Here is a 22,090-nt window from a genome sequence, read left to right on the forward strand (position 1 = left end):
TTCTAGGTTTATTTTTTACAAACATAAAATGAAAAACGAAATTGTCATTGAACACAGCTTATAGAGTTTAAGTTATAAGATATTGAAATTTAAAAACTAATAAAAGTTATTTCTCAAACATTGGATACTTAAATGTCAAAATGAACGATGATATTTATGAAAAACTATAAAAATTATTTAAATTAACAAATAAACATTTGAAATTTAAAAATAAGTTTAAACTTCTTGTTATTAGTATTATGAGTATATTAATGACATTTTGTTGGTATTTTCTAATACTTCATCTACCTTTTTAACGATGAAAATGGAAATATAGATTCATCCATTTTGATATCAAACCAATAAATATAGAAATATTGATTAAAATGTTGACGTATCAATGTAAATTCAATACCTTTATATATATATATATATAAAGTTTATTGCGCCCTCTGTTTCGTACTTTTAATTTTCCACGTGAATAAACAAAATTGCTACTTTTATCTCACGAATTGCACATACAATATGGAAAAAGGAATTAAAGTGATCTAAAAGTTTTGATTACTTAAATTAATTTACCAAGTGAAATATATGTAAAAAAAAAAAATACCAAGTGAAATATTCATTTATGAAATTGTAATATATATTTAAATTTATTTTAAATAAATAAAAAGCGAAGAAAAACAATTATCCAACATACATTTAATTTTCATTTAAAAACAAGAAAAAAACAAGAAAGAAAATAGGAAAGCTAACAAGAATTAACAAATCACCAAAAGAAAACCCTAATTTGACATACTTTCCCCCAATTTGTTGGGGGATACGTATATGGTTTTTTAATTTGGAAATACTTTATGGAGGGAAAATTAGAAATCGTAAATGTCAAAATGACGTTTCTACCCCTCATAGATTCAGTAATTACTTACGAACCTACCACCACTATGAACAGATTTTAATAAAAACCCACCCAACGACTCTACCCCTCTTCCTATAGACTAAACCCAAAATAACGAAAAGAAAAAAAGAGAAAAATTTTTCATTCCCAAATATGCAGAATTTTGTCACCGAATCACACACCTGTTGACCTCAAAATTGTTTTTCGCGTCCCACGATTCTGTAATTTCTCGGAATTTGCGGCATTGGAAGCGTGTTCTTCTGTGCTGGAATGGCAGGGGTTTGATCTGGTTTTGTTTTCTCTGCAATTTGTTTGTGTTTCTTCATCATCTTCTTCTTCTTATGTGCTGCTTTGATTTCTGGTTGGATCATTTTGGTTTGCGGGGTTTCGGCTGCGGTGGGAGGGGGAGTGGAGGTCGTGTCGTGCGTTGGTTTGTTATGGGGGTGGGATTTTGGTTAGGTTCAGTGGGTTGTGTGTGACTGTGAACATTTTGGAATTTGGGTGTTTTTTGGGGGGCATGGAGGAGGAGGTGAGCGATGAGAAGCTGTTGAGCAAGGGGAAGGCGGATGATTTTGAGTTTGGTCGAGTTTTGGACGAGGAGGCGCTACGGAATATTCATGTAGATGGTGAGGAAAATCTGCATTCGGTTTCAATCAGTTGCGACTCTGAGAGGGAGTCGTTGGAGGCGGAAATCGAGAAGGGGTACGAGCCGAAAGTTGAGGAAGTCATGGTGGATGTTTATAAGGTTAGTGGGGAAAATGCTGAACTGGAAAATAGGAGTAGGAAAAGGAGGAAGGTGGATGGTGGCCTCATCGATGATGAAAGTAAGAGGATGGTGGAGAAAGTGAAAAGAAAACTTATGGCTGATAAACTGCGGAGTAGTGATCGAATTTTGCGGTCGAGTTCTGCAGTAAAGACAGAGTGCGGTAGTGTAATTGATAGTGAAGAGAATAGAAGTAGTATGGCGGTGCAGAATTGTAGGAGCAGTAGGTATGGCAAGAAAATAGTGAAGCTGGAGAGGGGAAGTGACGATAAATTGTTCTCTGGGGATCAGAAGATAAAAAGAAAGCGTGGGAGACCCCGGAAGGTTGAAAAGGAAGCTGAGGAATTAGTTGTTAGCCCTATGAAGAAGTTGAAACGGAAGCCTGGAAGACCACCCAAGTCGGAGAGCGAACATAACCATCAATTTGTCTGTGGGTCGAAGAAGATGTTGAAAAAGAAACCTGGAAGACCACCCAAGATTAAACAGGAAGATGATAATCCATTTTTTGGTGGATTGAATACCTTCAAACGTAGGCGTGGAAGACCACCCAAGTTGCAACAAAACAATGGAGCTATGAAGGATAAGCACAAGGAGGAAAGAAAGGTCAGGTGGGTGAGAAAAAAAAAGTTAGGTATGAAGTTGAGAAGCAGGGTGAGGAATAATGTGCCAACTGATTGTTTATCCTCGGATAAGAGGGATATTATGAAAGAAACACACGTGAAAATAAATTTGCCGGCTGAAAAGGATTTATCTCAGGAACATTTGGAACTAGATGCAGCACTTACCACGAGTTCAAAGGTGGTTACTTGTGGTGACAAGATTAAGGATGTGAAGAAAGTAGAAAAGCCGAAGATCACAGTAGATGAATGCAGTAGATCTGTAGCAAAGAATTTATTGAGAGATAGGATTACTGAAATATTAAAAACCGCTGGTTGGACAATTCAGTATAGGCCCAGATTTAATCGAGAGTACAAGGATGCAGTTTATGTAAGTCCAGAGGGACGAACTCACTGGTCAATCACCTTGGCATATAATGTGCTTAAAAGGCACTATGAAGAAGGTGATGGTGATTCTAAAGTTTATAAGACTGGTTTTATATTTACTCCAATACCAGAGGAAGAAATCATGACACTAACAAGGATTACGAAAGCAAGTAGGAACAAAGAATTGAAGAAACAAAGGGGAAATGGAAACATAAAAGCGAAAGGGTTGATTGAAAAGACAAGGTGTAAAGAGAAAGCGAGTTCTCCAAGGAGTCTAGTTTCTGGGTCAATTAAGAGGAAGAGGAAAAGAAATACTTCACACCATGAACTTGATAAGGAGTTTCCTAGTTCATTTCGGACACAAAATAGAAAGCGATGTGCTTTGTTGGTTCGAAATACAGAGGAAAGCATCAATTCATGCAATGATGGGTATTTACTATATACTGGGAAGCGGACACTACTTGCTTGGATGATAGATTTGGGGATTTTGTCGCTTGATGAGAAGGTACGGTACATGAACCAAAGAAAGACACGGGTGAAACTTGAGGGTAAGCTTACAAGAGAGGGAATCCATTGCGACTGCTGTGGTGAAGTTATTACACTTCCAAAATTTGAAATGCATGCAGGAAGCAGACTTGGTCAGCCACTTGAAAATATATATGTACACACTGGTTCTTCCCTCCTCCAATGCCTGTTGGAATCATGGAATAAACAAAATGAACCACAATGTAAAGGATATAATTTTGTAGATGTTGACGTTGAAGACCCTAATGATGATACTTGTGGAATTTGTGGAGATGGGGGAGATTTGTTTTGTTGTGATGGTTGTCCATCTACGTTCCATCAAACTTGCTTGGGTATTAAGGTAAGTGTTCACCATGATATTGTGGTATGCCAGTTACATTCAAATCCAATCAAGTTATTCTTCGGTGTCATGCCCTTCCTCTGGGCTACCCCAACTTTATTTAGGTGAATTAATTTTTTTGGTCGTGCAATGAAACTATTAATTCATGCGTTAGCAGTTATGTTTAAGGTACTCCTGTCGCTGAACTAAGTTTTGTACTTTATGCTTAAAGAATTTGACAGGTGATGAAAAATCATATATATTCTGGAGGTTTGGATCAATTTTTATTCTGGCATATTGCATCAATTGCGAGTGATTATTAAGTGAAAGTCTCTAAAACTATCTAGGACATGAATTTTGTTGTCGTTTTTAATTGGAATTTGATTTTTTTTTCTGACATACAAAATTTTATAAAGATTTACTTAGAATAGAACTATTAAGATACTGAGTTTTTAACTTTGTTTGACTTTCAGAAGTTTCCTTCTGGTCACTGGAACTGTTTATATTGTTCATGCAAATCATGTGGACAAGTCACAACAGATTTACATTTAAGGGATGATCATCATGAGGCAGCTGCAGCTGTGTTATGTAAATGCCACCTCTGTGAGGAAAGATGTAATGAATCTTACATTTCCCTTTCCTGTGGACACTTTACTTCTATTCTTGTCTAATTCTTATGAGTTATATTAATTTTTTCTTAGCAGTATTTTTGTCGTTAAAATTATTATCATCAGTGCTATAATTTACATAGTAAGATAACATCAAATAATCATCATTTTAATCATTCATTCTATCTGTTTTAATTTAATTTTGATGACTGTGAACCGAAGTGTGAATAAGTAATTGTTATTTGCAGATCATCCGACATGTGTTCAGACAAATGATGCTTCTGGTGATGATGTGAATAACCCATTGTTTTGTGGGAAGAAATGTCAAACGGTAATATTTCAGTTATTTGTTATAATAACCAGACTTGGAAATTTTTGGATTTTTTGTGAGTTCATACTTCGGTTGTTAATCCCTGAAATTATGATACTGAAAGACCTTGGGTATTCTTAATTTGCGTTAAGTGGCTATGCCTCATTCAGGAATGCAGCACAGTCAAAATTTATTTGTCCATATTTTAGAGTTAAATTATACCTTGGCTCCTAAAATTGGAACAAAGCTAAGGTTCTTCGTCATGCATCATGGCGTATTTATTTTCTTAAAAAAATGAAAATTTCTTGAATTCTTTCCTTTCAAATTCGAAATAAAGGAAAACCTCTTTAGTTTATTGACTTAGTTGTGCTATATGATGTTGTTCCAGTTACATGAAAGACTACAAAAGCTTCTTGGGGTTAAGCAGGATATGGAAGAAGGATTTTCATGGACTCTTATTCGTAGAAGTGATGTTGGTCCAGATGCTAGTCTCTGCGCTGAAGTAGCTCAGAAGATTAAGTGTAACTCCAAGCTTGCTGTTGCTTTGTTTGTTATGGATGAGTGCTTTTTGCCCATCATTGACCACAGAAGTGGGATCAATTTGATTCATAACATTCTATATAACTGTGGGTAAGCACCTTTCAACTCTGAGTTAATAATTAATCGATTTTTTGTCTGCATACAAAATATGAGCGACTTGTTTATTTATTTATTTATTTTTTGGATAAGAGACAAATTGCCTTCATGTCTGATATAATTTTGCCCCCAGCGACCAGTCTTTGTGCTTGTAGTATACTTAAATACACACATTTCATTCATTACTTATTTACTAGACATTCAATTTATGTGACAAATACCAATTTAATAGAATGGTGAATGTCCAAATACTTATTGAACTTGCTTTTGCTTTTTCTTCACAAGTTTATTCACAGAGGAGTTGCTGGTCCCTTGACTAATGAATGTGTGATTCTTGTTGAACAGTAACTTATCTTAACATTTTAGCTTGCCTAAATTTATATTAGAAGACACCTGCTTACTAGTAGTCATTTGGCGCTTTTGATGCACTCATTGAGATGCTTGAAATGATGGGAATGTGGCTTTGCTCTTTGTTTTGAATAAGTGAAAACCTTCTGGATGTTTCTGGGCAAGCTGCATTTGGGTCAATGATGGTTTTATTTGCAGCACATCTAAATTCTAAATTGATGTTTTACATGGGAACCAAGGTTGTACAATGGTTTTTCTTCACGTTGATATTTTAGTAAAGATGGAAGCTTTAGTTTTGGAGAGGAAGATGGAAGCTATAATGCTGTTATCTCTTCCACCTTTTTGGCTTACTAGCTCATAGCTGTCTTAGTTTCTTTTTCTCCTGTTTTATGATTGTACACACAGTCATTGGTGCCTATACCACTTGCAATACCACTGGTTATACATGAAAGAAAGAAAGAGGTAAATTATTAGCCAAGAGTGGAACCTCAATTTCCAGGATGACAGTTCGGGAGTTTGTATCCTTTAACATTTTTAATATTGAATGGAAGAACAGAAGTATGGGCTAGGCAGAAAGGAATATTGCTACGAAATGGAGCCCACAAAAACAAGAAGACCAAATAGTCCTTAAGAAGCTAACATTCTTAGGAATTTTACCCTTCCAAACCACTTTAATGAATTGTAGAAAGTTATGCATCCTATAACCCGAAAAAAAGGAAAAGAAAAAAAGATCATGCTGCATTGTTTGGATCTCTGTTTCACTAGTATAAGAATAAGACATAAATTGAAAATGCAACTTCTCTGTTTGATCCACTAATTATTAAAGGAACTGTAGCAACCCGTATGTGTACTTTTTTTTTTTTTTAATCAGAAACCTGTGTATATATAATATATGTGTTCTTAAAAATCGATAAATTCCTTTTCCAGGTCAAATTTCACTCGTCTAAATTTTAGTGGCTTTTACACTGCAATTCTTGAAAAGAATGATGAGATTATATGTGCCGCATCCTTAAGGTATGTTCCTTGTTTATCCTGGTGCTTAAATCCCATTTGAGTTCATTGCAAGTGAATGAGTATGGATAGCTTGTAAAGTCTCTTTTGAGTTTTCAACTTACAGTTTTGAAATGTTCATTTTGATCTGAAGCAAGTTGCCTTTCTGGTAGCTGTGGACTTCCAATAATTATTTATTCTTTCAGCAAGCAATGATTATATTCAGCAAAAATAACATATACGAGGAATGAATAACTAGGGGTCTGAGACCAATCTAGTGACTTGGCAGATTATAGCCGCTAGGCTAAAAATTTCAATTAGAACAACCAACATAAGCCTCCAAATAAAGTTAGAAAGTTTCAAAGTTATGAAAGAAAGCTGTATAAAAGTTTCCATTTACATTTAAACTCCTTAATCATTAGTTACAAATAGAGAAGATCATCACAAAAGTTGAGAAATTGAGGCTTGTAATGTGAAATCTTCAAATCTTTTCCCGACAGATCTATTCTCAAATGTCCTCCTATCTTGTTCCAGATGAATGCTTCAGTTCAAATAATAGTGGGATTCCTTGCAATTTAGAGAATCATTCTCCTAACAAAAAGTCACCTATCATCTCCTCTAACAAATTCTCGCTCCTGTATTTGGCAGAAAGCTAACAACTATTGAAAAGTATCTACAGAAATGGTATGGGAGATTGTTAGTGAATCAATATGTGGTGTAAGTCATTTGTGGCCTCCTATAAGGATGCTGAAGGTGCAGTTAAACAAATATCATTTGAAGAAGTCACGAGAAGCTAATCCTCTCTAATGGCACAAGCCAAATAAAGAAAATACCATTTACTGATTCAAAAAAGCATCCCTAGGCATGAAAGAATGATCTCCACTTGTGGAGATGCCAGATATAGTAGCTCTCAAGAATGAGGCAGACCTTTTGCTGTGGTCTCTTGAAGGTTCCAACAACTTCTTGGTGAAGTCATTGTATAAATTGATATGGATAGATAGAAGTTCTGAGAAAATTCTTCCTGTCGACTTTTCTTTTGAATAAGTTTATCACTATGAATTGAATGCAAAAGAGAAATTATAGTATTGCTCTTTGCCACTTGTGGTTTGTCCTTTGCTATAAGAGTAATGGGGATTTCAACCACATCTTTCTACATTATGATTTGCTTTAAAATGTTTGGGATTTTGTTCCAGATGTGTTAAAATGAATCAAATCCGACACTTCCTCCCAAGATTTTTCAACCCCTCAAAAAGTAATATTATTTCTCTCATCCAAGCCAACTTCTCCACAAAATTGTGAAGAAGCAAGCATGCCAAAGAAATTTGCATTCCTAAAGGGGAATAAAAAGATCTCCTCAAACATAGACTGTCAACCTCTATTCGTCACCAAATGAACCCCGTAGCTCTCCAAGATCTGATCCCAAATCGAATGGGAAAATAGAAACCTTTGAAGCAAATGATCAAGGTCCTTTGATGCGTCTCTGCACAAAGCAAATTGTTGAGATCCTGAAAAGAATAAAGAACGCCTCTGAATATGGTCCAAGGTGTTCACTTTCCGAAACAAGAATCTTCCACAGTGAGGAGAACAATGGGGATTCTGGGGAAACTAGAGGTACTTAACAAGGACCTCTCTCAGCAACAAAATAAAGCTGAAGCCTCCAATGCTTCCCTATCCGTTAAAGAACGACAAAACTCCAAAGAAATGGAAGACTAATTTTTGGAGAGCAATAAAGCAGAGGCCACTGCCAGACAAATTATATAGCAGGGAAATAAAAGACACAATGGTAACCGTACAATCCTACCAAAAGTAGGTAATCAGATCAGAGTGTGTTTTTTTATTTTTATTTTTATAAAAGAAAAGAAAATCAAGTACTTCTTCTCTTTGGGATACCTACCCAATTCTAGTAAATTTTTGGAGGGTTTTTTTTTTTGTAGAACCTTTAGCCCATCAGTTGAGACCCACTCAAAAGGATGTAGATCATACTTTCTCACAATGACCCTACGTTAAAGAGTGTTAGGTTCCCAAAAGAAATACCACAACCATTTGGCCAATAGAACCCTGTTACAGTATCCTCCACCCCTTCCCACAGTAATTCCCTCGTAATCTTTTCTAAGCTATAACTCATTGGCACCTGGATCTTGAAAAGAGAAAGGAAGCGGGTTGGAATAGCATTTAGGATCGCCTGAATAAGGGTAAGCCTTCCAATTTTAGAAAACACTTTTGAATATTTTCCACGGCTGGACTGCAAAAACACACATCCTTAGGGTTATGAGAGAATGTTGTAAGGGCAATGGTTTGAAAATTTTGTTGAAAGAAATGCTAGCCTTTTTAAATGTAATGCCACTATGTAGTGCTCTAGTTATTTTGTAATGATACCTTTTTTTTTTTCTGATAAGAAACAATGGGATTGTATTCGAAATCAAAAGAGGCCCGGAGGCAAACAGAACAGCCTAGTGGCAGAGGGTCGAAGGGACCCTCCCCGAGGAAACTATACAATCAAGGAGTTCCAACTTTGATAAATCAAAAAGAACCCATAGTTATAAAAAACCTTCTTATGAGTCGAAGCCCACCAAGAAGCTATATGCTTAATATTCACACTAAAAGAGTCAAAAGAAGCCTCTTTCTCTTCAAAAAAGTCTATGGTTTCGTTCCTTCCATAGCAACCACAAAAGAGCTCTAGCTGCACAATTCCAAAGAACATACGCTTTTCCTTTGAGTCTGGAGCCACCAAAACCTTCCGCTACAAAATCATCAATCCTCCTAGGAACACAGATTGCAAGTTCAAAGAGAGAAGCTACGTAGTTCCAAGCCCTAGTAGCGAACGCACAATGAAGGAAGAGATGATCCACTGTTCCAGCGCTATTAATGCACATGGTACAAACTGAAGGGGAAAGAGTCCAATGAGGAAGCTTCCTTTGGATTTTATCGGCGGTATTAGTTCCCCTATAGAAAAGAGTCCAAAGGAAAACCTTTACCTTTTTAGGAACCTTGAAGTTCCAAATAAATGAAGCAGTGGCAGATTTCAACTTAGGGGAGGGGGAAGAGATGGTTAAAAAGCAGATTTTACTGAAAAGGTGCCCTTGCTGTCCGCCTTCCACCCTAACGAATCTCTACCTTGGCCGATAACCACACCTTCTAGCTTGCCAATGAAGACTGCCCATCTCTCCAATTCTCTATCAAAAAGGTTCCTTCTCATGCCAATATCCCATGTCATGACCTCTGAAATCCAGCAATCTGCAATTGACTTACCCTTCTTGGTAGAGATGCCGTACAGATCAGGAAAAGAAACTGCCAAAGGAGAAGATTCGATCCAAATGTCTTCCCAAAACCTCACAGTTTCCCTCGACTCCACTTTGAAAAAGGAGAACTTACAAAAATCAGAAGAAGTTCTTTGGATATCGATCCACGGTCTACCTATGGATGAAATCTTAGAAGGCTTCGACATCCACCCAAAAGGTTCTTCACCATAAATGGCTGCTATGACCTTCCTCCAATGACAGTTTTTTTCGTTGGCAAATCGCCACAACCATTTCATGAGAAGGGCCGTATTTCTCTTTTCAAGGGAGCCAACTCCTAAACCTCCCTGTTGGGTAGGTAAGGCAGTCCACGACCACTTTACTAAGTTCCCAATAGGCCTATGTTTTCCACCATTCCAAATGAAGTCCCTCATGAGCTTCTCCATCGAGGAAATCACGGACTTAGGGGCCTTTAACATCGAAAAGAAATAGATAGGAATGCTGTTCAATACTGCCTGTGCCAAGGTGAGTTGTCCCCCTTTGGACAAAGTCAAATACTTCCATTTTTCTAACCTTTTATGCATCTTGTCTACCACTGCTTCCCAGTAACTCTGTTTACGATGGTTACCACCTAATGGAAAACCCAGATACATGAACGAAAGTGATTCCACCTTGCATCCGAGAGTATTTGCCCAAAAATTGACTTCAGAAGCGTTACAATTAACACCAATCACGACTGTCTTGGCTATATTTAGAGAGAGGCCTGACTTCTGAAGAAAAATTTGTACAACACCCCACCAATTCTCCATATTCTTGTGAGAAAAAGAACTAAAAATTAACACTTCGTTTGCATACTGGAGATGGGTCACTTCAAGACCATTGGAGCCTAAGGAAAACCCGCTAAGAATTCTCCTTTCGTTGCAAAAGTGAATGAGCCTACTCAAGGCATCTCCCACTATAGTAAAAAGGAAAGGAGAGAGGGGATCCCCTTGTCTAATCCCTCGTTTCGCCAAAATCTTACCTCGTGGTCTACCGTTAATGATCATTGAGAAATTTGTAAAAGAGAGGCAGCTTGAATCCAGCAACGCCATTCAAGACCGAACCCTTTCACTTGAAGAACAGCATCAAGGAAGGTCCAATCTACTTTGTCATATGCTTTCTCAAAGTCTAATTTGATGAGGAAGCCCTTTTTCTTATCCTTCTTCCAATCTCCAATCGACTCTTTGGCTACTAGGATGGCGTCGAGGATCTGTCTTCCTTCCACAAAAGTCGCCTGTGCATCATGAATAATGAGGGGGAGGACTTTTTTAAGCCTACTCGCTAGAACTTTTCCCAAAATTTTGTAGAGAGAAGTAACCAAGCTGATAGGTCTATAATCCTTCACCGATGTTGGATGAGCCTTTTTAGGAATAAGGCAAATATAAGTTTCGTTTGTCCTTCTGTTGACAATTCCTTTCTCAAAAAAGTCATGGAACACCTTCAAAATATCAGGCTTGAAAATGTTCCATGTCTTTTTCATGAATTCGTTGCTCATCCCGTCCGGACTCGGGGATTTGAGTGTTCCCAGGACTGCCACAGCCCTCTTAGTTTCTTCTTCTGTAAAAGGATCTTCGAGCTGGAGTCTTTGAGCTTCTTGTAAGGGGGACCAGTTCAGATTTTCAATCATGTGGCACCTGTCTACTGTCGCGGAGTATAACCCCTCGTAATACTTGAGAATTTCATCCACTATCTCCTCCTCTGAAGTTAACTTCGAGCCTTGAGCAGAAATTAGTTCACCAATAAAAGCCTTATTCTTCTTGTGTGAGGTCCATCTATGGAAAAAATGGGAGTTTTCATCCCCTTCCTCCAGCCATCTGATTTTCCCTTTCTGCATCCACATGCGCTGCTCATTAATAATAATTTCCGTTAACTTAACTTTTAGATGATCTCTTCTACTGATCTCTTCGGCTGAAAGGCCTTGAGTTTCTTCTTTCTTATCTATATCAATGATAGGTCTCGCCACTTCTGCCTTCTGTATTCCAACGTGACCAAATTCTTCCTTGTTCCAGCTGATGAGGGCTCCTTTTAGGCCTTTTAATTTTTCCATAAAGCCATAACCAGGCCAACCTGTCATAGGGTGATCGTTCCACCATAATTCAACCAAAGGGAGCAACTGGGGAGAATCTAGCCATGCGTTCTCGAACCTGAAAGGAGAGGGGCCCCAGCGGGAATCCTCAGAAGCCAACTGGATAGGGAAATGATCCGAGGTAGTTCAATACAGTCTAGTAGCTCGCTGATCTACAAAAACATCCAGCCAAACTTTAGAAAGTAAGAATCTGTCTAACCTTGATAAAGTCGGGGAGTCTCTCAAATTGGACCACGTGTAAGAACCGTTGATAAGGGGAGGGTCCAACAGATTTAGGCCTTCTATAAGATTATTAAAATCGTTCATACTTCGAGTGATACGTCCTTGATTCTTGCACTGTTTCTCTGAAAGCCATCTAGCCACATTAAAGACTCCACCGATGCACCAAGCGCCTTGGCATAAGCCTGCCAAGTCTTCTAATTCCCTCCGGAAGTCGGCTCTACCTCTAGTAGAAGAAGGGCCGTAGACCCCTGTAAACCAACCGTTCCTGCCATCAATCAAACTAAACTGTAAAGTAATGGAAAAAGAGCCCATCACCGGACTAGAGACAGAGATCTTTTGCTCATTCCAAAGAACTAAAATACCCTCTGATGTCTCTTCCGCATCAAGTGAAAGCCAACCTACGTGTCTAGAGCTCCAAATGGATCTAACCAGCCACCGATCGATAGAGCTCTTCTTTGTTTCTTGGATACAAACCAGATCTGGATCCGATTTCTGGATCAGATCCTTCACGAGGGCTCGTTTAGAGGCCGCGCCTAAGCCTCTCACATTCCAAGAGATAACCTTCATTTAGAAACGGAGGGACCTGCTTCTATACTCTGCTTAGCTAGTTTCACTTCATTCTCCCAAGTAGCAAGTAAATTTCTAACCTCTCTGAAGAGTTCGCGTTACTACTCTTTCCAGAGCTTCTTGGGAATGGGTCTAATGCACATATTGTGCTCCCACAACTCCATCACCATATTTTTCGTAAAGGAAAAAACCTTAAGAGGGGAGTGGGATCTTTGCACCTTTCCTCTTCTTCCTTTGTCTTGTCCTCATCGAGGGCCTCTGGTGGTTGACATTCTGATAGTTCAAGATTAGCTACGACTAACTCTGTACTCTGTTCCTCGAGAGGATCCTCCAAGGACTGTTCAAAGCAGCTAAAGTATCCATCTGGTATTTCTGAAGAGAGGTTCTCTACAGGGGGACTTTCTGGTCTTGGGATTTCCTCAAAGCAGATTGTTGGGTGGAGAGTTTAAAGACCCGGGACCTTGGCTTGAGGAGAAATGGGCTTGAGGAGAAATCCTTTTGATGGGGAAATTCCCAACTAGGTTTTGCTTACCGAGAGGCTGGATTTTGTGCAACTTGGGCAGGGGAAGACATAATTGGTGGAAGGCTGACAGCAGCAGCATTTTCTCAACTAAATCCGCCTTCTCCATGCTTGTCAAACCTTTGGTGAAGCTTAAAACCCTTTTGGTAAACTAATTTTAAGTGCCAAAGAAAATAAAAATTTTCATTTGGTTACTTTTCTATGGAAGCTTGAATACGGGTGAAAGATGCCAAAAATGGTTTTCCCTTTTGCAACCTTTCTCCCTCTAGTTGCTGCCTTTGTAATGCAAGTGAAGAAACGGTGGACTGCCTTTTCTGCACTGTGCTTTTGCTTCTGTTTCTATTGTCTTGGTCCTTCATTAAAAATAAATTTGGGTTAGACTGCTGTCTTCCAAATAGAATTGATGATCTCTTCATAGAAAATTTTTGTGGTTCTCTCCTTAAGGGCAAAGCAAATGTCCTTTGGAATTGTGCGGTTCGGACTACTGTGGCTGCTTTGGAAAGAAAGAAATAGTAGACTTTTTGAAGGAAAAAAGTCCTTAGAGGATTTTTTTGGTAGTAGTGTACAAAACACTGCTTCTTGGTGGATTACAAAGGATTGGAAAGCTACTTTGTTTTAGTTTGTGGGAGGGGTCTTCTCAACCCTCGGCCCTTAGGCTGTCCTTTTGTTTCGTTAATACAGTGTTTTCTTATCTAGTAAAAAAAAACTAATAGGCCTGGAAACCCTTTACCTTTTCTGCTTCTATCGTTTTTGGTAAAATAGAAAAAATAGATTGTACCCTAGAGTTAACAAATCTCCATTGAGATCGTCAGATTGTTTATACTATAGCTCCCAATCTGACCGTGAATTTAGCCTACTAGTGTTGCTATCAACGAGGAAGCATTTAGCCTACTAGTGTTGCTATCAACGAGGAAGCTGAAGCTCTTGCCAGCTGTACTACAAATGCCCAGCATGTAAAAGCAGCTAATAAACATTGTAGACACAAGAAATTTCAGAAGAGGAAGTGCTGGTCTATCTACAAAAGAATTGGTTTCCTATTGTAGTACAATAAACTGAAAAAAAAGAGATAAAAGCATGGCAGTGTTTTGTACATTTATCTGACAACGTAGCTGATCTTGTTGGATACTACCTACCAAATGCATGGCAGTTCACTATTAGACCTCGAGGGTGATTTCATTGTGAGTAGGGGGATATTTATGTAGACAGTTACTTACTGTAATTTATATAATTGCTATGGCAATGCGTTGTAGCATTGGGGGCTTAATCAGATACTGTCTTAATAAGGGGTTTAATGTTATGTTAGTTCCATAATAGTTTGGTAACTAATAGAGAGAGACAGCCCGTGTAAAACAATCTATAAAAGGAATCTGGTAGTACTTTTATTTTTTATTTTATAATGATAAAAGAATCAGATTTTCCTCAAAAGTTCTCTGCATAATGCTCCCAATTACTCCAGCTTTTCCTGCTATGTTTAGCTTTTCACTTAAATATTTCGTAGGTTTACCTTCTTGACTAACCATGATGGACGCGTGAACTCCTACTTTAAGAACTTTTCCAAAGTAGGGAAGGATTATAATATGTCCCTGACTCGTGTCTTCATTAAAATGACCAAAACCTTCCTGCTGTTGTTTTCTCAAGTTGAATTTTCTTTTCCCAAGGCAATATGTTAACAATTTGACTAAGAGCTAAAACTTTTTATGGAACTTTGGTTAAATGTAACCTTCTAATTGACTTGCATGTCGCCACTCCCTAAGGATTCCTAGTTAGGTTTGTTTACTACAAATATAAATTTCTTGGACCTAGATGGAGTTTATAATTTGCAGGGTTATTATTATTTCCCTTGGATGTATACTTGAGTCCATGTCTTTATCATATGAAGATATAATTGAAGTAAACCACCAGGAATTGTAAAAAATCTGGTTGGAGTATTTGGTTTGTTCATAAGACACATAATTTGCTTGAAGCATCATTACTAAGGCCAAATGGGATCATCAATCACTTGAATAAGCCTTCATTTGTTTTGAATGCTATTTTTCATTTATAACCATGTCTTGTTCTAATTGATGGTATCTGCTATCTATTTTGGAAAATAATTGGGCTCCACATAGTTGATCGTGCAAATTGCTAAACCAAGGGTTTGGGAATCTATATCTTATTGTAATCCAAGTAATGGCCCTGCCTACTATCCGTGTATATTCTCCATGAGTGGTCCCTTTCTAGTGGAAGGTTGGTACTGCATAGGTACCAAGTCTATTATAAACTATTTCGTTGTCTGAAAGTTCTTGGTTAAGTGGATGTGATGCTGTACCTCTCTAAGTGGGGGGTAGTAGGAACATATATATATTTTAAAATTCCCTCAAATGTTTTTGAACTTTTGATTCCAAATGTCTAGCTTATGTAGCACTTACTACAATAATCATGATCTTCTCTTGCGCTCACAAACAAAAATAAAGGGGTAGGTTACTGAAGCTCCTTTAGCTTTATTCTGGGGTAGGATGATTTTCTTTCCTAATCAGTTAAATACAAATGTGCTGCCCCTGCCCTTATGCGAAGTTTAGAGATCAATTTGCCTACAGAACAATTTGCCGCTGGCCTCTCCAACTATATTGTTATTTGTAATCCCTTCAAATGGATAAAGGAACGATGCAAAATCACTCACCTTGTTCAGTTTTTACCCAACTTATCCCTTGAGTTTGGGTGTTTTTCTACCTCAAGGCCTAAGGGTCTGTCTCTTGGATGCCATGTTTCCATAGCTGCCATTGTCCTTTATAATATATATATATTTTTGATAACTAGGAGTCGACACTTTGCTCTCCTGTACCAGGGCACCCGTGTATGCCCCAAAGCTCGGGCTTGTGAGATATCAAGGGTTTTTGGTATTAAGCTCACCAAAAGGTTCGAAGTTGAGACCTCAGTCGGTATAACCAAGAGACCCTAAGTGCTTGCTAGCTGGGCTGCCCCTTGTGGGCTCACTGTCCTTTAGAATATTGCAAACCTTGTTATTTATTTATCATGTACCTGGTTTTATCATGCAATACATGCTACTTTTAAACCCTTTTTGAAAGCTGCGCAAAAGGAAGACTTTTTTCAGGCCGGTGTGGGCGCCCCTGGGAATAGGGGAGCAAAGCTCCAACTCTCAATTATAAAAGAAAAAAAAAACTTTTTTCAGCCCCACATTTTATGCAGTGGATCTATCCAACTACTATACACCAGAATGTTCTTTTTTCAGCATCCTAGATTTGGGATGAGTTTAATTATAGAGAGGGAGAGCTTATGTCGTGTGGTTCTAGTTTATCTTTCTTTTACTGTTTTCTGTTGCCTAATTTGTTGCACGGCTTAATAAATTAGCCCTTAGTTCCTGGCTGTTTGCTAGTATTGTTAACTATTTGGTGGTTGAGGAATTGTATTCTAAAACATATGAAAATGGTTGAAACTTGTAAAAATTTTTATGAAATAATATTGACTCAACATTTATTAAATATGCTTTTCTAGTTATGGAAGGGAACATGCTTCTTTTATTACTTTTTAAATTTACACGCATGAATTTGTTGAACACTAACATTGAAATTCTCTACTTATTGATGAAATTAGGATCCATGGAAATGAATTAGCGGAGATGCCATTCATTGGGACTCGCTATATGTATAGGCGTCAGGGAATGTGCCGGCGCTTTCTTAGCGTGATTGAATCGGTCGGTCATAATCTGTCTCATTGTATCTTCATGTATTGTGTATTATGAGTGGTCCAAAAAGTTACTGGTGCTATTCTATCTTCTAGATTTCATTTGACTGTTTCATGTTTACTAGGGTGGGGGATAGACATAGTGGCATAGCAGTAAAAGGCACTTGGATTCAGCCTAGTGGCCATGAGTCAAAATCAGTATCAAGTTTACCAAATTTCAAATCGTATTAGGTTAGAACTTGGTGAACGTTGAAGGGTCCTAAAAATTTCTAGGTCTCAAAGAAATATATGGAGTTAGGTCATACCAGTGAAAGATCCTGCATATTGAATTTTATGCTGACAGCAGTAGGCATTTGTTAATTGATAAGAAAAGAAAATAATTCTTACTTCAAAAGAATTGATACAAGACTATAAATAGGAACTACAAAAACTACAAAGAACTACAAAGAAGAAAAGAATAGAAACCCTTGTCTATTGAGATTAGAAAACACTTACCTATTAGAACAAGGAAACCTAACTTGTTAAAACCTAAATACAATAGGAAATTAAAGATAAAAGTATAATTTAACACTCCCCCTCATATTGGTGAATGAATATTTTCTGTTCCCAGCTTGTTAACCAAATGCTCGAAGTTATTATTGTTCAATCCTTTAGTAAGGATATTTGCTATTTGATTATTTGTTGATACAAATGGAGTATATATGAAACCGCTGTCTAACTTCTCTTTTATGAAGTTTCTATCAACCTCAACTTGTTCGGTTCTATCATGTTAAGGTTTGATTGAAGTAATCTCGAGCATTGTTAAAGCGGAATCGTTTGGGTTTGATTTCGAATTGGTTTTCTATCATATGAAAGAATATTTGAATGGTAGAACCTAACATCAGATTTTTGTGTCAAAAGAAAAATCCATGAGACTGAGAGCCGTCATCAATGAAGACAATAAACCAGTGAAATTTGAAAAATTTGGCACATTGGAGGGACCCCAAACATCAGAATAAGAGAGAAAGGAATTGATATTCATTTATTATTATTATTTTTTTTGATAAGAAGCATAGAGAATGCATTCATATCAAAAGAGCCCAAAAAGGCACAAACAGCCTAAAGGCGGATGGTAGAGGGAACCCTCCCTAAAGAAAGTATACAATTGCAGCCTTCCAATCTTGAAAAATAAAAAAAGACTAGTTACAAAAAACCTTCTTATGGATTGTTGCGCACCAAGAAGCTGAATGAGTAGTATTCACACAAAAAGAATCTAAAGGGACTGAATTGTCCTAAAAAAATTTACTATTCCTCTCTTTCCATAGGAGCCCAAGGAGGCCCTTGCCGCGCAGTTCCATAGGACCCAAGCTTTTCCTTTTAGTGCCGCACCTCCGAGACCCTCTGCTATAAAATCATCTATTTGTTTACGGGGACAAAAGGATAAATCCATAAGCAAAGCCACATAGCTCCATGCCCGATTGGCAAAAGAGCAATGAAGGAAAATATGATCCACCGAATCTGATTCTCTTAGGTAGAGAACACAAACAGAGGGGGAAAGCATCCAATGTGGGAGCTTTCTTTGGATTTTCTCAGCTGTATTTGTGCCCCTATAAAAGAGTGTCCATAGGAAAAATTTCACCTTTTTTTGGAACCCTAAAATTCCAAATCATGGAAGCTGTAGCTGTGCTCTATTTAGTGGGGGGAGACGTCAGAATCGTTTATTATTACTAGGAAATGGTACATTCTTTGACATATATTATGTCAAAAAAGAATTCGCTAGTTAACTGTTGACTACATCTGAGCTCACAGTAACCTATTTTAGTTCTAGATTCAATCTGTTATATTTGAATGTAAATTTTCCCTTGTGTTAGTAGTTTCTTTTCTGGAGAGGCTTGATCATGTCTGCTATATCAATAGATATCTGACGTTTTCGGTTTCTAGCTAACTCATATTAAGTTCATTTAACATTCATATCATTGTGCTATTTGGTTTAATACATGGCTATTTTTCTTCTGTTATTACTTTCCCTGTCAGGCTTTGACTTCTCTAAATGTTGAGAAGTTGGTCATTCCCGCAATATCTGAATTAAGAGATACATGGACTTCTGTCTTTGGTTTCAAGCCGCTTGAAGAGACTAGCAAGCTTAGGATGAGGAGCATGAGTCTGTTGGTCTTTCCTGGTGTAGAAATGCTGCAGAAACCCCTATTTAGGGATAATGTTCCTATGGAAAATACGCCTCTTGTAGAAGGTATCCAACTATTGACAATTAGTGCTTATTGTGCACTCATTTACATTCTAAGTGGGGTGACAAATAATTTTCTTTTTCGTTCTTGTAGGTTCTAAGTCCCCCCAACTTGCAGAACAACAAACGGTAGAGGTTGTTGCAAGCTCTCCTGAAGAGACACGTTCTCCTGGTCCTTGTTTAAATTCATGCAGCCAGGGTACTGCACCTGATGGATCTGAGATTTCTTGTGAACCTGCAGCTGTTGAATCCAGTGTTAAACTAAATGATAAGATCTTGAACGATATATCTGGTTTAGATAATCCTACTAACAATGTTGAAGTCGTCCATACTGCTGATGCTATAAATGATAATTTGGAGGAAAGGAACCCAAAATTTGAGAACTCATTCTGCTCTTCATGCCTTACTTGTGGAGAAGCTAAAGAGGTTGGCCAAAATCAAACTACCTCTCTTGGTTCTACCATTTCAGACCCTGAAGATCGAACATCTGAACTGAACGGACAATTGAGTCGGCATGGAAACTCAGAAATTCATCAAAATTCTGGCCTGGAATGCCCCAAAGGAACTGGAAGTGTTGATTGCCAGGAGATTGCAGAAGTTAGTGTTCCTAATGACAAACTCGAGGCTACTCATGATGTGCATGTAAATCAGAGCACAATCAGCACTAGTAACCCGCAAGAGACTGCTTCTGTACGTGATGGACAGACGGTTTTCTTTGATTCAGAAGTTGCAAATGGTTGGCATGCCACTTTGCAGATGGATGATAAAACTAGTTATCCCTCTGAAGGTGACGGGCTTGATGAGCATGTTGTCAATGCTAGAGTTTGTTCTAATGGTCATCCTCAGGACAGCGTTGTTTTAGGCAGATGACCTATGCATCACTTAGATTTCACTCGGGAGGATGATGCTGAGCTGTAAGAAGTAGCGACTGGAGTATATTCTAATCTCCACCCCTGAAGCGGGTTAGCTTCCTGATAGAATTCAGATGCACAGTTTACCATAGCAATAGGACTCTGGTTCACATATTAACACATGCCACACTGTATTATAGATCACTCACTGTTCTACTAAAAATTTGCTTCTGCTTTGGCTTTTCTCTCTGCCATTCCTCGGATGAAGGTAGCTTTCTTGCAGCAACCCTCAGGTACGACTCTATCAAACAAGGCTACTTATGTCCTTTTGGTCTCGAACCTTGAACCGATGCATCTTCAGTAGCTAGCTGCCATTACAGGAGTGCTGCAGAACTCTTTTTGTTTGGTCTGACTAACCAATTGTGCCATTTTTTGGGATGGATGATGTTATCCCGCCCCCGATCCCCCCCCCCCCCCCCCCCGAAAAGAACCATTTTCTAGATTTGTAGATGGTGCATTTTTGAGCAAGTGTTTAGGGGAAAGTTTGATCGTATCATGCTCATCTAACCTGGGGTTGAAGGGTTTGTACATCCCGTTTTTGTTTTTGGCACACGGTTCTGGAGGGCACTGTAAGTTTTCCTTACATTACCAAAATGCCCGAAAGGGCTTGTGCATTTTGAAAGCCTCCTTGTTTACTTACTGTAAATTAAAACCTTAATTGGCCAACTATGAAAATGCTATTGCCTTTGTACAGTTTTCTCTTTCTTTTGTATTTTTATGTCTATATATATTATCAGTATATAAAATTAGACTAACATATTGCATAAATAATCATATTAGTTGGATTTCCATAATTATGAGCTTTCTCTATCATAACTTGCTTATGGAATTGATGATTCTATGTCTGAGTGTTTTGTACTTTTGATTTTCTTTATAATTTAATTAAATACTTTTATTTTGTGTTAATTTAAGCATAGTTTAAGTAGTCAGACATTAATACTTTCTCTGATATGAAGTGCGGGTTTGAATCTCCATCTCTCATTTTTAATATGTACTAAAAAAAACCTTTATTATGTTTGTTTAAAGCCACAAGTCTTTCCAACTTATCCCTCTCTCGATCTCTCGCCCTACTTAGCATCCCTCACTCTAGATCTCGCTACTTTTTATTTTTTTACTTTGTGTAGGTAATGGTCGGTTAGAAGATGAGAAGTTCAGGTTAATTAGACAAACACCTTGGGTTAGTTATTCATTTTTTGTTCAATCTAGGTAATGGTCGGTTACAAGATGAGAAGATCAGTTTGACCATTGGATTGTTGGGAAATTTGAAATTTATCCTATGTTTTCTTCGCTATAAAACAATAATATGAGCGAATGAGGAAAAATGTTTTTTGACGGTCTTTTTTTGATTATGCAAGATTGGAAAGCTGTGATTGTATAGGGTTTTCTCTACCCTCCGCCTTTAGGTTGTTTTGGCCATTTTTTTTTGTGTTTTCTCTAATATACCCTTTTTGTCTCTTATTATAAAAAAAAAAGGAGAGAAATTGCTAAAGACTTGTATAGATGCACCTAGTATGAGCTTAGTTTATAGAATAATAGATCTCATTGTTTTCTCTAACGTTTCTTTTTCTTTTTTTTCATTCATAGTATGAAATATTACATAAAGGATAATGAACCCTAAATGCTTGGGGCTATAAAAAGACTTCAATTCAACAAACGATCATTGAGACTATTATTTGTAAAATGAGAGTAAAAAGATTTATACTATTTATTCTATAAAGAATTTGTAAGAGAAGCGTTTGTTGTTGAAGGGTCTTTTGTTCCTTTCCATCCAAAGGGTCTATAGGAAAGCTTTGACGATTCTATGAAACCTCGGGGTTCAAAACTCTTAACAAGTTTTTGCTCCTAGCCCAAATGCCACTTGCCATCTATCCTCTTTAGGACATTTTTTTTTAAAGAAACAATTTCATTGATAATATGAAATTACAAAAGAGATAATAAAGACTCAAAGAGGGTTACATGAAGCATTTCCAATTGTAAAAAAGGAAAGTGTCGGAATAACGGTGAAAAAGAGAACTTTTATAGAGTGACAATTGTGAAGACTAATGAATCAAAAACCCTTTCAAAGGGGAGGTGTCTTTGTCGTGGAAAGTTCGATTGTTTCTTTCTCTCCAAGTTATTCAAAAGAAGGCTCTAACAAAATGCTTCCATAGAATTTCCTTTTCTTTTGTTAAAGGATGGCCATTGAGGGTGTACTCCAGCAGAAGAGGGATGTCATTAGGTAATGCCGTGAACCATCCAAACAATTGAAGAA

General features: G+C 37.6%; 1 protein-coding gene across 1 annotated transcript; it reads left to right on the forward strand.

The window, feature by feature from the left end:
* The first annotated feature begins 956 nt into the window (after positions 1-956).
* LOC111018427 (uncharacterized) lies at positions 957-20,532 on the forward strand. The gene is made up of 8 exons (XM_022294508.2): positions 957-3,485; positions 3,938-4,079; positions 4,321-4,403; positions 4,771-5,012; positions 6,294-6,380; positions 16,618-16,717; positions 18,721-18,934; positions 19,023-20,532. The coding sequence occupies exons 1-8, from the start codon at positions 1,392-1,394 to the stop codon at positions 19,796-19,798; spliced, it is 3,738 nt and encodes a 1,245-aa protein (XP_022150200.1). The 5' UTR covers positions 957-1,391; the 3' UTR covers positions 19,799-20,532.
* Positions 20,533-22,090: the final 1,558 nt, after the last annotated feature.

This window comes from Momordica charantia (assembly GCF_013281855.1).
Source record: "Momordica charantia cultivar OHB3-1 chromosome 9 unlocalized genomic scaffold, Mcharantia_2.0 BLBB01000009.1, whole genome shotgun sequence".
NCBI lineage: Eukaryota > Viridiplantae > Streptophyta > Magnoliopsida > Cucurbitales > Cucurbitaceae > Momordica > Momordica charantia.